This window comes from Halichoerus grypus, chromosome 2 (assembly GCF_964656455.1).
Source record: "Halichoerus grypus chromosome 2, mHalGry1.hap1.1, whole genome shotgun sequence".
NCBI classification, from domain to species: domain Eukaryota; kingdom Metazoa; phylum Chordata; class Mammalia; order Carnivora; family Phocidae; genus Halichoerus; species Halichoerus grypus.
In genome coordinates, this window is record NC_135713.1 from 149,015,778 (window position 1) to 149,028,605 (window position 12,828).

Sequence of the window (12,828 nt, forward strand, 5' to 3'; positions counted from 1 at the left end):
CTGGAGTGAGTCTCACCTCCGGAATCTTTTGCGCCAGACTGTTCCAGGCCGTGGCCACATGGAAGGACCAGGATTCCCCCTGCTGAGGGCCCCTGGCTGTGAAGCTTACAACGCAAGGTGGGGACAAAGGGAGAGGAAAATGTTTTCCTCAACCTTCCTCTGAGTCCCTGGCTGGGTCTGAAAACAAGTGACAGGGGCAGATTCACAGGAGAAAAGCCCACAAACTGATGTCACCTAAGTTTTACGGGGCACGAAACCTTCATAAACAGAGGAAGACCGACCCAGAGAGACAGGCCTGCGTACTTAATGCTAGGTTTGATGAAGATGGGCAGCCGCGGAGGAGTAGGATCGCTTACAGGACCTGCGGTAAGGCTTGTACCTGGGGTGGGGGGAGCCCAGCGAGGCCCAGATGCTCGGATTCCGGCGTCCCCATCCTCGGAGACAAGGAGTTCGGGGCCAGGGCCACTGCCAGCTCGTGTGTCAGCCTTCGCTCGGGGACTTTGGGTGCACAAAGACAAGGAAGGACAGGGACGCACGAACAAGGGAGAGACCCACCAGCAGCAGGGCCTGGTCGTTGGGCAGGACTCCGCCCAGCGAGCTGCTGGCTAGCTGCAGGCCGCGCCAGACGACACACAACGCGCGCCTCACCTCCCCGGCGCCGCGGCCGCAGGACTGCGAGTTGGGCGCGGGCCGGAGGGATTTTATACCGGGAGCGTGCCGCTGCATGCTGCGCTCACCAATGGGGTGCGGGCACCGTGCCGTCCGGGAGCCCCATTGGCCGCTCCGCGAAGCCGAGCCTGCGGCTTGCCCAATCAGACGAGACCTGCACAGTCGCCTCATTTGCATGCAGTCCGAGAGCGGCGTCCTCCTGCGCTCCGGGCGCGCGTGCTTTGGACACGTCTGCGTCCCCGGGGAACGGAGAGCTTCCCGGGCGCCCTTGCGGGCTTGTCAGGCAGAGAAACGGGCCTTTCGCTCAGCCACGCTCCTCAGGCTCCCGGTCGCGCTCCGCGTTCCTCCGAGGTTGGTGGGCCCGGCGTGCAGGCGGCGCGCGGCGACCTCGCGAGCCCGCGGCGGGGAGGAGCCCCAGACGGCTGGCCTTGCCCGAGTGTCGCCTTCCTGCTGGTCGCCGTGGCACCGGCCAGGCGCTACGGCCCAGCGCTCCGCAGAGGCGCGCTCAGCCCTGCACTCGGCCGCCCGGGGCGCTCGGCCATGGAACGCCCGAAGGCCCGCTCGGTCTCAAGGCGAAGGGGCGGCGCTCCCGAGCCTCGCCGTGGGAATAAAATCCCTAAACTTAAGAAAGGAGCCTGCGCGGAGGCGATGCGGAGGCAGACCCGGTCCGAGGTCACAGACGAATTCAGGAGCTCGCCGGAGGCTTGAGAACATTTCCAAGATAATCGTTCGCCCCGAACGTGTCCCGTTTTCCGTTGCTTTGTGTCTGTTTGCCCTGTCCTGCGCGCACAACTGCCCCATAGAAACAAGACTTTGGAGATGGCTGCCGTGTCCCTTCTGTCCGGGTGACCTACTCCATCATCTGTTGGGCTGCTGAGGACGTTTTAACTGACATTTCCTCATTTCTAAATGGTTTTATACTTGTCAGGTCGAATGGCTCACTAGCGCCTCCCTCTTCATGGAAGAAGGTTTCATAAAACCTGTGTCCGAATCTTCAAAAATAAGGCAGGCGGGAGTGGGGGAGACCTCAGGGTCTTCGTCTCACTTAAATCACGTCTGCAGCGTCAGGAAACGAAGCACCTCAACTCTGATGAGCCCCTGACTGAGGGGGCCCCGGGCGCCCAGAGCTGCCTTTCCGCCTTCCTCCGTTCAAAGGAACCCTAGTTTGTGTGGGGCCTCCCCTGAGAAAACGTAGGCACGTCCAACTGGGGAGTCAACAGGAAGGTCGCCGGCGATCTGACCGATGGGGTGGCCAGAGCCCCGCTGAGGCTGTAGGACTGAGCCAGTGTACTCGCACACGGGAATCCGAATTCTGTGTTCGTGTAGGGAAGCCCCTAACCTCCTCCGGGGTCATACTGCCCTGCAAAGGCTCCCAGCACACGCACGCATATACACACATGCACGCGCGCGTGCAGACACACGCACACACAGATCGTGCGCTCCTTACAGAACCAGCTAGCACTACTTACAGAAATCCCAAAGGGACTAAGCTTCCCTGCAACCCCACCGTCTTCCCTGGCATGGACTCCTGAGCTAGGGACTCCCATTTCCCCCCCTTCCACCCGCAGTCCCTACTCTGTCACCTTGGTTCCTTTTCTTTAAAAGAAAAAAAAAATTTATTTGGCAGAGAGAGTGAGCACAAGCAGGGGGAGCGGCAGAGGGAGAGGGAGAAGGAGACTTCCCGCTGAGCAGGGAGCCCGACGCAGGACTCGATCCCAGGACCCTGGGGTCATGACCCGAGCTGAAGGCAGAGGCCCAACCGACTGAGCCCCCCAGGCGCCCCACCTTGGCTCCTTTTCTTCTGCTCTGCTGTTAGTCCCTTTATCCACATTCCCCTCCCCACACACAGCATGTGCCACTGACCAGCTTGGAGTGTCTTTCCACCGTGACTTGTGCTGCGTGCACACGTTTGAAATGTAGGTCAGTCGTGCTTTCTCTGATATTCCACTTGCTTATTTTCATGACCCAGCACAGCGCCCTAAGCCATGCAAGTCACCCTGTGTCCAGCTCCTGTGTGTCCCCAGGGCTGCAGCCTGCCCCGTGGCCTCCATCCCCCATGGGACCGTCCCTCACTGGTGTCTGCCCTGCCCGCTCTCGCCCCCCACAACGAGAGTGCACCGAGTGCCCGGGTGCGCCTCGCCCGGTGGGCCTGGAGAGGACATCTGTGGAATGGAGCATCTGCCAAGTGGGATCACTGGGCCCTCAGTCATCACGCCCTCAATCTCTAGGCATCTGGCCACTCCAGGGGGTCTGCCCTTGTCACGCGGGGGGGGGCTTTCTTTGGTCCTCAGCGGGGCCTCCTGAGGTCAGTCAGTGTGGAGTCAGCGAGCCGGCTGCACGGACCCGATCAGGGATCTCCCGGTGGGCCCGGCTCCACAGGGGTGGTCACATGCCGAGCCCAGGGAAGCAACACGGTCCCCACACCATGGCACGTCCGTGTTTGGCACCTGTCCTGGACTCTGTCCCCTACCTCTCCCTGTGGCTCATGGTAACCCCTCTCCCCTCCCGGATACACGGTCGCCGCAGGCATGACCGCCTGCAGTGAGCTCTGGGAGCTTTTATGGCGCATCACTGAGCCAGAGGGGCCAGGTCTTGGGCACGGGGTCCCCCCGACCTCCCACCTGGCCTGAGGCTCCTGTTTAGTTTGACAGAGGCCCCAGCCCAGGGCCCCACACCACATCCTGACTCACACGCCCTGGGGCTCTCACTTGCAGGCCTAGCGCTGCAGCCTCACCTGGCTGGCCTTGGGGGGGGGGGGTCTCTGGTACCACAGGCGCGTGCGTCCCTCCCTAAGCTGCTGTGCCCCGCCGCATGACACAGCCCCTCCACACAGTGTGGAAGGACCCTCAGCGTGTCGCCCTGCTCCCCTGTACTCAGGACCCTGAAACCGAACACAGGCCGCAGGCCTGAACACCCCAGACGGCCCCACTGCACCAGGAGGGATAATGGGAACCGGAGGGAAACGCATCGGGGCTGTGAAGGAAGGAACCGGAAGCACCCCGGCTCTTGCAGCGGACAAATCTCTGCTGCTCCCCGTCCACGCAGAGCCCAGCCCGATTTCCCTCCCCTCGTGGCCCTGCGCCCAGCTGGAACACGCAGAATGACGCGCCCCGGCACCAGCGAGGTGCCGCGGGGCGCTCGCAAGAACCCTGCGGGGCTGCATCCTGGGGCCGGAGCCTGTGAAGACAGCCCACTGGTTCTGTAACATGCCGTTTGTGCACGGGCTTGCAGACATCCGGAGGAGCGACACCATTCCACGGGGACTGGGGGCTCATGGCGGAGTGACACCGGCCGGCCGGCGGGGAGCTGGGGTGGGGCCCGGGTTTCGAGGCCCGAAGGCCGATGGGGAGCCTCCACCCCCGGCACTTGGGGGAGCGAACGAGTGGGCAGTGGAGCTGGCTGGAGTCAACAGCCGGCCGCACTGGGATGTTCCTGGCCTGCTGCGCAGGTGCCTGCCCCCGTCCTCCACCCCCATCCAGAACAGGGACGCCCCTAGCACTGCCCCCGACTCGGAGGGCTCAGGACTACTTATCAGGGTTACGTGGCCATGGTCACACGGTCTGCCCACAGAGAACGGGTCCCCAGGGAGGAGGCAGGACTGCGGCTGGCCTCGGCCTAAGCAAGTCTCCCCCATGTCACTCGGTGGAGGCGTGGGGCCCATCAGGATAAGTCCCATCTACGGGAAGCCCCTTAATGCTGCAGCCTGGACACAGGGCCTCCCTGGAGACTGGCTGGGCCACGACGGAGACAGGAGGAGGGACGCCAGGCAAAGCGGCTGAAGCAAGCCCTCTGTGCGGGGCTCCGGAGTGCCGGCCACGCGCCAGACACGCCACCCCCAAACTCACAGAAACGGTGCTGGGAGAACTCGTCTGGAAGTGCACCATTGATCTTAAGTCCGCACGATGTGGTCCGACTCCCAGCCTCGAGCGTCCTTAGCAGCCCCGTGCGTCAACATCGCGGGGCGCTCGTCCCCACTGCTTTCTGTGCCCTCGCTTGCACAAATGTACACCATGAGGTGACCGCAAGTCGTGGTCTCGGTACACTCGTCTATCGCAGGGAGTGTGAAGCAAAGGGAGCAAGGAGCAGAGCGGGAGGAAACTCGGCGTCCAGGCCTGGGGGGGACCCGTGCCCCGCACAGTCCCTCTGGTCTCCCCAGGAAACACACCCAGGTCAGCCAAGGGCGGGCAGGTGGAGGGGGTGGACGGAGGCTGAGGATAAGGCAGGTCCCTGCGGAAAACCACGGCACCAGGGGGAAGACGGTGCAGAGAGAAAGCACAGCTGAGCAGACACACTGGGTGACAGAGGGGTGACGGAGCTTCGAGGACACGGACCCCACAAAGACCCCGAAGACAGAGCTGAAGCTGTAGGTGCAGGCTGCGTGCGGGTGCAAGCCAGAGACAGGTCTGACCCGCCCGCCCTCCCCACCCAGATGCCCGGAGCGTCCCTCTCCCTCAGCGTACACCCCAAACGGACCCTTAGTGCGCATGCCCGACGCATACCCCGGGGGTCTGCGCGTCCAGCGCACCAGCCCGAGTGGCATTTCCATGGGGTGAGGGCCAGTCTGCACGATCCAGGCTGCCCAGGGACAACCACGGCCCCAGAGACGCCAGGCCAGTAAGACTCGGTGGCAACGACAAGAGCTTTATGAAGAGTCGTGATACCCGGGGGTTGATACCCCTGCTACAGGTCTCTACGGTGAAACGTGTACAGCCTGGGGAACATCCACACCCAGAGGGTAAGGGAACAGGGACACCGTCTCGAGCAACCCAAGGTGGGCACCTGTGGTATGCGTCCTACGTGTGCACCTAGGTGCACACCCTCGTGGCTGAAGGATGCTGTGTGTCCAGAAGGCGGCCATGGAGGAGCTGCTGGGGGCCAGGCCAGGGTGGATGGAGCTTCTTGGGCCTGGAGCCGGCTCAGGGGGCAGGACATCACTGCAGGGGCAGGGGGAGGGGTGGGGAAGGAGAGAGGCAGCTGCCGTGCTGGACCCAGCCCCCAGCAGCCCCCAGCAGCCCCCAGCAGCCCCCACAGCCCACCAGCCCCACCAGCTCCCACCAGCCCCCACCAGCCCCCACAGCCCACCAGCCCCCACAGCCCCACCAGCCCCCACAGCCCACCAGCCCCCACAGCCCCACCACCCCCCACCAGCCCCCACAGCCCACCAGCCCCACCAGCTCCCACCAGCCCCCACAGCCCACCAGCCCCCACAGCCCCACCAGCCCCCACCAGCCCCCACCAGCCCCCACAGCCCACCACCCCACCAGCTCCCACCAGCCCCCACCAGCCCCCACCAGCCCCACATATCTCGCCCAGGCCGGAGCTTATCACATCCACTCCACCCCCTGGAGCAGATTACTCAGCCTTTCCAGAATCAGAATGGCACCCTGGGGACCTCGGGAGGGGAGGACAGGGGCTGCCAGATCTCCAGATCTCCAGATGAGGGGCTGGTCTGAAGCCCTCCGTCGCCCCGGGCTGCCCCGGCACCCTGCCCTGGGGTCTGGACACAACGGAGAGCTCACCTGGAGCAGCATGCTGAGGCCCAGATTGCGGTGCCTCCTCTCCAGCTCTGACACAGCCTGGAGCAGGGACCCAAAGCGCTCGGCCGGGTCAGCGTCCTCATCCTCCGGGGACCCCTCCTCTTTATCCGCCTCCTGCAGAAAACGCTCCTCCTCCTCGGCAAAGAACGCCCTGAGCTTCTTGTAGTCGGTCAGGGCTTTCTTCCTGCGGTCCATCACGTGTCCCTGCAGGGCAGGGAGGCAGACGGCGGGGAGGGACACCTGTGTCCCCAGGATACACCCTGGGGCCTCCCGCCCCCACCGCTGCCCACCTCGGGGAGAAGGGTCTGCTGCTCGGTGCACGGCACTCAGCTGCATCCCTGCCAAATGGGGTCAGGGTCCCCTCCTCGGGCCGACCGCAGGCCTGCCGCCACTTGCCTTCCACACTGCCGCAGCGGACTCGGCCTGGCCGTGCAGGTCCCGGGCGTCGTTCAGGTCTTTTCTCATGATCTCCACAGACCCCTTGTTCTCCTGGGAAGACACGCTGGTTACTGGTGGGCGTACGGTCAGAAGCTCCAGGGTCCCCTCGCCCGGTCAGGGGCAGACTCAGCATGTGACCGTGGCCTGTCAGTTCTGCACAAGCCGACCAAAGGCACCAGAGGGGGTCTCAGCAACCCCACGAAGCTCTCTCCAGAAGGAACTCTGATAGGAAACACCTGCTAAGACTACAACCAGGCAACTGGACAAAGACCAGGCTCTGGGGTCCCTACTGTTATGTCGCCAAGGGAGCGATGCCGAGTGGCCTCTCAAGGGTGCACTGACCCTACACCTAGGGTCCCCCAGCAGGAGCAGACCCCAGCTCCCGTCCAGCCACCCCCAGTGCCCATGGGGACCCAGGACCCACCACCTGACAGAATGCTTCCCTCCCCGGTCTTCCCTAGGGCGGTGGGACCACACACATTGTCTCTGCCCTGAAGGAGGTCCTGGCTGTCTTTACTCCCTCTGTGACCCCACCTCCATGGGGGGTCCCCAGGCCCCAGCTACAACCAGCGTCTGCAATAGCGGGTGTCTACCCAGGGTCGACAGCACAGCGAAGGTTTCCATGTCGAGCAGGTGGGGGTCGCGGAGAGGGAGTGGGAAGGCGGTCTGGGGGAAGGGAGGGGGACGCACTGGACCTCAGCAGCTGACGGCCAGGCTCATTGCCTGGTCCACCGGACAGGATCTCGGGGGTTAGAGCCAGCGGGGGTGGGGCTGCTGCAGGGTGACGTCACGCCCGGAGGCAGGGCAATGAGGTGCTGGGGGCGCGGTATGGGGGCGGGGTCGGCAGATGGACACTGTCTTCAGATGGGGGGAGGGGTACAACAGTCCGAAGATGTAATATGGGGATGAGTGTGGGAGGTGGGGGGAAAGGATACGGCCCAGGGATGGGGGCCGGCGATAAGGGAAGAGGACACTGTCCAGGGGATGGGGAGGTGGGGCACAGGGCACCGTGTGCCAAATGAGAAGGGAAGACAGAGCACAGTCTAGGGACGGGTGAGGGGCAACAAGGCATGATCCGGGGAAGGGGACCCGGGTTGGAAAGAGGACAGGGTACCGTCAGAGTGGGGGTGGGGGGGAATGGAGGACTGGGCACCATGTCCAGGGGCGGGGACCGGGGTTGGGGATGGGGGACAGGACACAAGCTGAGGGCGCAGGAGAGAGACAGGGCACCGTCTGGGGGCGGGGGGGGGGGGGGAGAAGGCACCGTCCGGGGGCGGGGACCCGGGTTGGGGTATGGGGGACAGGACACCAGCTGAGGGCCGAGGAGGGGGAGAGGGCACCGTCCGGGGGCGGGGGCCCGGGTTGGGGATGGGGACGGGCCGCGCACAGGTCGCCGCCCGCGCGCACCTTGCCGCGCAGCGCCTTCCTCCAGCGCGGCTCCCACTCGGGCGGCTCGGGCCCCGCGGCCATGCGGCAGGCGGCGCACAGCGGGCCCCCGTCGGCGCGGCAGAGCAACTGCAGCGCCGCCTCGGAGGCCGGGCCGTCGCGCGCGGGCGCCGCGGCCGCCTCCTCGAGCGCCAGCAGGCGGCGGCTGAGCGGCGGGCGGCCGGGCTCCACGGCGCGCTGCCAGCAGTCGTCGGCGCACTCGGGGCACGGGAAGGGCCCGTCCTCCTCGGCCCAGAAGCGCACCACGCACGCCCGGCAGAAGCGGTGGCCGCAGTCGGCGCGCACCGGCTCTCGGGGCGCGCGCTGGCACAGGGCGCAGGCGGCCTCGGCGGGGCCCGCGGGGAGCGCCAGGGCGGCGGCGGCGGGGGCCCTTGGGGAGGGCGCGGCCGGAGGGCGGGCGAGGCCGAGGACGCGGCGCAGGGACGGTGACCAGGGCGTGCGGGCGAGGCGGGCCCGAGACGCGGCGGACAGCGGGGACGGCCGGAGAGCCGAGGCCGGGGACAAGGATGGCGACGGGGACGCGCGGGGCGGGGACGGCGGGGCGCCCCACGCAGGGTCCTGGCAGCGGTGCGCTCCACGCAGGGTCCTGGCAGAGGTGTGCTTCTCGCTCTGGGATCCTGGCAGCGGCGCTCCCCGCACAAGGTCCTGGCAGGGGTGCGCACGCGCCACCCTTCCCGGGTCCTGGCCGGGAAGCTCGCCTCGAAAGGTCCTGGCAGCGGTGCCCTGCACACTGCCGTCCGCCGGCCGGCCCACATCCTCGCACCCTGCAATCTTACCAGGATTGTCACTTACCCCGTAAATGACTCTGTGGACGAGAGGGAAACTGTTTTACTATTATATGAAGACTCCATTCTAAAGGTCTTTTGTAAGCTGCTAGGACCTGAGCCGAGGAGCGCCCGCCCCCGCGGGGTTGGGGCGGGGCTGCAAACGGCCCTCGGGGGCCCTCCCCGCGAGCCCGCGCCCGGCACGCACCTCCTCGCCTGGACCGCCCCGCTCGCCCCGCCCCCCACCTGTCCCCCGGGGACCGGCCTCCCGTCCGCTGCCCCGCGCATCTCCGACTGGAGGATCCCGGAGGCGGCGGGCTGAAGCTGTCCCGTGAGACCCAGAGCTACGGGCCCCAGGACTTTTCTTCGCAATTCTTTAGCGGGGGGGGAGGAGCAATCTGTTCTGTTATTTTGAAGACAACCAAGCACGCAGTTAAAACAAAAAATCACTGTGATTTAGCACTACATACTTTTTAAATTTTAAAAAATTGGGCGCCTGGGTGGCTCAGTTGGTTAAGCGACTGCCTTCGGCTCAGGTCATGATCCTGGAGTCCTGGGATCGAGTCCCGCATCGGGCTCCCTGCTCAGCAGGGAGCCTGCTTCTCCCTCTGACCCTCCCCCCTCTCATGTGCTCTCTCTCTCTCATTCTCTCTGTCTCAAATAAATAAATAAAAATAAATCTTTAAATTTTAAAAAATTAGCCTGTTACTCCAGACGAATGCAAAATCTTCTGAGTTACATTGCTTCCAGTTTTTTGTGTTTTTAAAATTTTGGCACAGACCTGAGAAATGGGCAGTGTAACTAGTAAACTAACGTTAGTTCTGTGGAGTAATGGTCAGGAAGGGGCGTCAGGCCCAGCATACCTGATCCGTTGGGTAAGTTAACTCGGGAGAGAAAAGTTAAGAGAGCAAGAGAGAGAGAGGAAGGGAGGAAGGAGTTCAGCAAATTCCAAGATACTCAGTGAGTCAAACAATAATCAACAATAAAGGTAAGTAGCCCAACTCGCAAAGTTTGAGCCACAAATATACAAAGAGTTCATAAAATTTGGTATAGAAATATTTACTGGAGAAATAGCACCCCCCCCCCATAGGATTTGTCAGTTCACAGAAAAAAGCAATTGCTGAATAGATTGTTCTATATGGCTAGATGTTTCTGTGATGTGTCCCTCAGAACCGGCCACCGGGACCTGCACACACACGGCCGGGCTAAGTGTTGTTTGTGAGACTGTGTGAATAACCTTGGGAGCCTGGTTATTTAAAATATATCATCTGGCCTCCAGGTCAGAACTGGCCCTTCTGCTCTGGACGCCAAGAGCTGTAAACCTTTTCTCACATCCCCTTCTGCTCCAGGCTGAGCTTGCCCCCCAGGATGGAATCGGGAGGGGAGGCAGTCACACCTAGCCCAGGCTCCTTGAAAATACAGAAATGAGGGCGCAGAAGGCTAGCTGGGGACAGGCAGAACCTGACACCCCACAAATCCCCCCACTACGGGATATATGTGACATTCCTCAAGACACTCCCGACTGCCTTAAAGGAAAAACAAATAGTTGACTTACAGAGATCACAATCCTGCAAGACATGGGGTCTCCCTCTGTTTACAAAAGTCTTAGCAATTTACAAGAACAAAGCATTTCTATCAATGGTCTAGCTTCCAGAAGGAAATGTAGATACAGTTAAATGTCCTTACAACCTGCAGCCCACTGACAGATCCTTGAAGCAGCAGAGTGTAATGTTCCTCCAGGAAGCTCCCAACTATCTCACCCTTAATGCCTTGCTAGACGGAAAAACAACCTTAGCTTGACAATGGTAGGCCTCCAGTATCCTGTGAGTCTTCTTTAACATACAAAAATCCTTTTGAAACCTCCCTTTTCCTTACCTCCCCCAACTGCCAAGTATATAATTAACCAATTATAAGGCCCCGGGGGCAGCAAGCTCTTTCTGCCCACGGGTCCTGTCCCCGTGCTTTAAGAAAACCACCATTTTGCACCACAGGTATCTCAAGAATTCTATCTTGGTTGTCAGCTCCGGACCTCACCCCACCGACCCTCACTTACAAAACCCCGTCAAAAACATGAAAACATGGAAATGCAGCTCGCTCCTCCTAGGCGAACAGATGTTTGACTTCAGACCCCGTCATTTGCCCTATAAATAGGGCCCTTATGGGGCCGGTCCGTGGCAAGTCTCACCTGATGGGGAGGATGCTCTGTTGAGGCCTCAGTCGGGACTCCAGCCTGGCTGTCTCCACGGGGCACCCCCAGCTGATGAGGCTCGATGTTGTACGTGCCTGATAGGATGTTACTTTGCCTAATTCGCATTTGTCGCTTGGATCACACAGATGTGTAGATTCTTTTCTTCTATTAGGTTTCTATAATAACAGAATTTTCTTTCCTTTTTGAAATCAAGACACGGCTGCTTTGAATCTTTTGTTCAGAACATAGATGTGGGGGGAAAAAACCACACTGACCAGTTACTAAGAAATAGTAGGACTTTTCTTTATTAAGTTAACAGACTCCCCAAAACTGGATTTTGCAAATACGGCAAAAATAAGGACCTTCAGATTTTTCATAACCTTTTGGAATTCCTTTTTTCAAAATATGTACTATTAAAATAACCCAACATGGAAATAAAGCTGTTCCTGATTTGGCTTGGTTTGGTTTGGAGAAATGTTTGTCGCATCACTATTTGGGGAAAACACAAAAGCTTCAAAATTTCCACTCATACAGAATAAGCAAGTCATAGTAGCCATCAGTTTGAAAATGTGTGCGTGAGTTGCACCCCAATGTTCATAGCAGCAATGTCCACAACAGCCAAACTGTGGAAAGAGCCGAGATGCCCTTCAACAGATGAATGGATAAAGATGTGGTCCATATATACAAGGGAATATTACTCAGCCATCAGAAAGGATGAATACCCAACTTTTACATCAACATGGATGGGACTGGAGGAGATTATGCTAAGTGAAATAAATCAAGCAGAGAGTCAATTATCATATGGTTTCAGTTATTCGTGGAATTTAAGAAGCAAAACAGATGAACATAGGGGAAGGGAAGGAAAAATAAGATGAAAATTGAGAGGGAGGGAAACCATAAGAGACTCTTAGCTGTAGGCAACAAACTGAGGGTGGCTGGAGGGGAGGTGGGGTGGGCGGATGGGGTAACTGGGTGACGGGTATTAATTAGGGCACTTGATGTAATGACCACTGGGTGTTATATGCAACTGATGCATCACTAAATTCTACCTCTGAAACTAATAAATGTTTAAAAAGAGAGAAAATGTATGCATGAGAGATTTCTGGAAATAAGGAATAGCAAAGATTGTTTCAGAGCCCCTAGGTCTGCTCCAGATTCCGGTGTGGGCTTTTCCCCCACATCATGCCATTCTCTGTGATACCAGCTTCGTGTTGTACAATGTAAGTGAATTCTTCCCAAGGATCATGTTAGACCCCACAGGTTAAAGGCTGAGTCCTACAAGACTTTTCCCAAATTCAGATGCCAATTGCCAGTCCAGGTGTCACCGGTGCTTCTGACTGATATGGCAGTAGATCAGAGGTTCCAATCACAATATCCCATCCTCTTTTAGGACTAGCAGAATCCAAATTGTGTTGTATGGCATCCTCACTTCCCAAGACAGACTAAAAGGTATCACCCGGCATTTCTCCCCCTCCCTCTGCACCTTCCAGGTGAGAGATTTAGTGGTTGCTATTTGAGGACAAGTGTTGGGTGGACGGGGCAAAGAAGCTGCCCAGGCTCTCCCTCATCTGCTTCTAGAACCATCCAGAAAATGGAAGATTCCCACTTCCAGGTCAGAGGCAGAATCAGTGTGAGCGATGATCTGGATTATTGCTCAGAATTACATTTCATGAACACCCACAAGACAGCGGGACATTTGCTGGGCTGGCTCTGGGTGTCTTGAATTCCCACCACACTGAGCCCAAAGCATTAAATAAGAGAATGCCTCCCCACAAACGGGCAGAAT

The 12,828-nt window shown here is 60.0% G+C and overlaps 1 protein-coding gene across 1 annotated transcript; it reads right to left on the reverse strand.

Annotated features, from left to right (window-relative positions):
- Positions 1-5,294: 5,294 nt before the first annotated feature.
- Positions 5,295-9,142, reverse strand: RNF187 (ring finger protein 187). Its single transcript, XM_036094352.2, has 5 exons — positions 9,063-9,142; positions 8,052-8,895; positions 6,603-6,695; positions 6,189-6,410; positions 5,295-5,603 (listed from the first exon to the last, which is right to left on the reverse strand). The coding sequence occupies exons 1-5, from the start codon at positions 9,140-9,142 to the stop codon at positions 5,601-5,603; spliced, it is 1,242 nt and encodes a 413-aa protein (XP_035950245.1). The 3' UTR covers positions 5,295-5,600.
- Between the last annotated feature and the right edge of the window lie 3,686 nt (positions 9,143-12,828).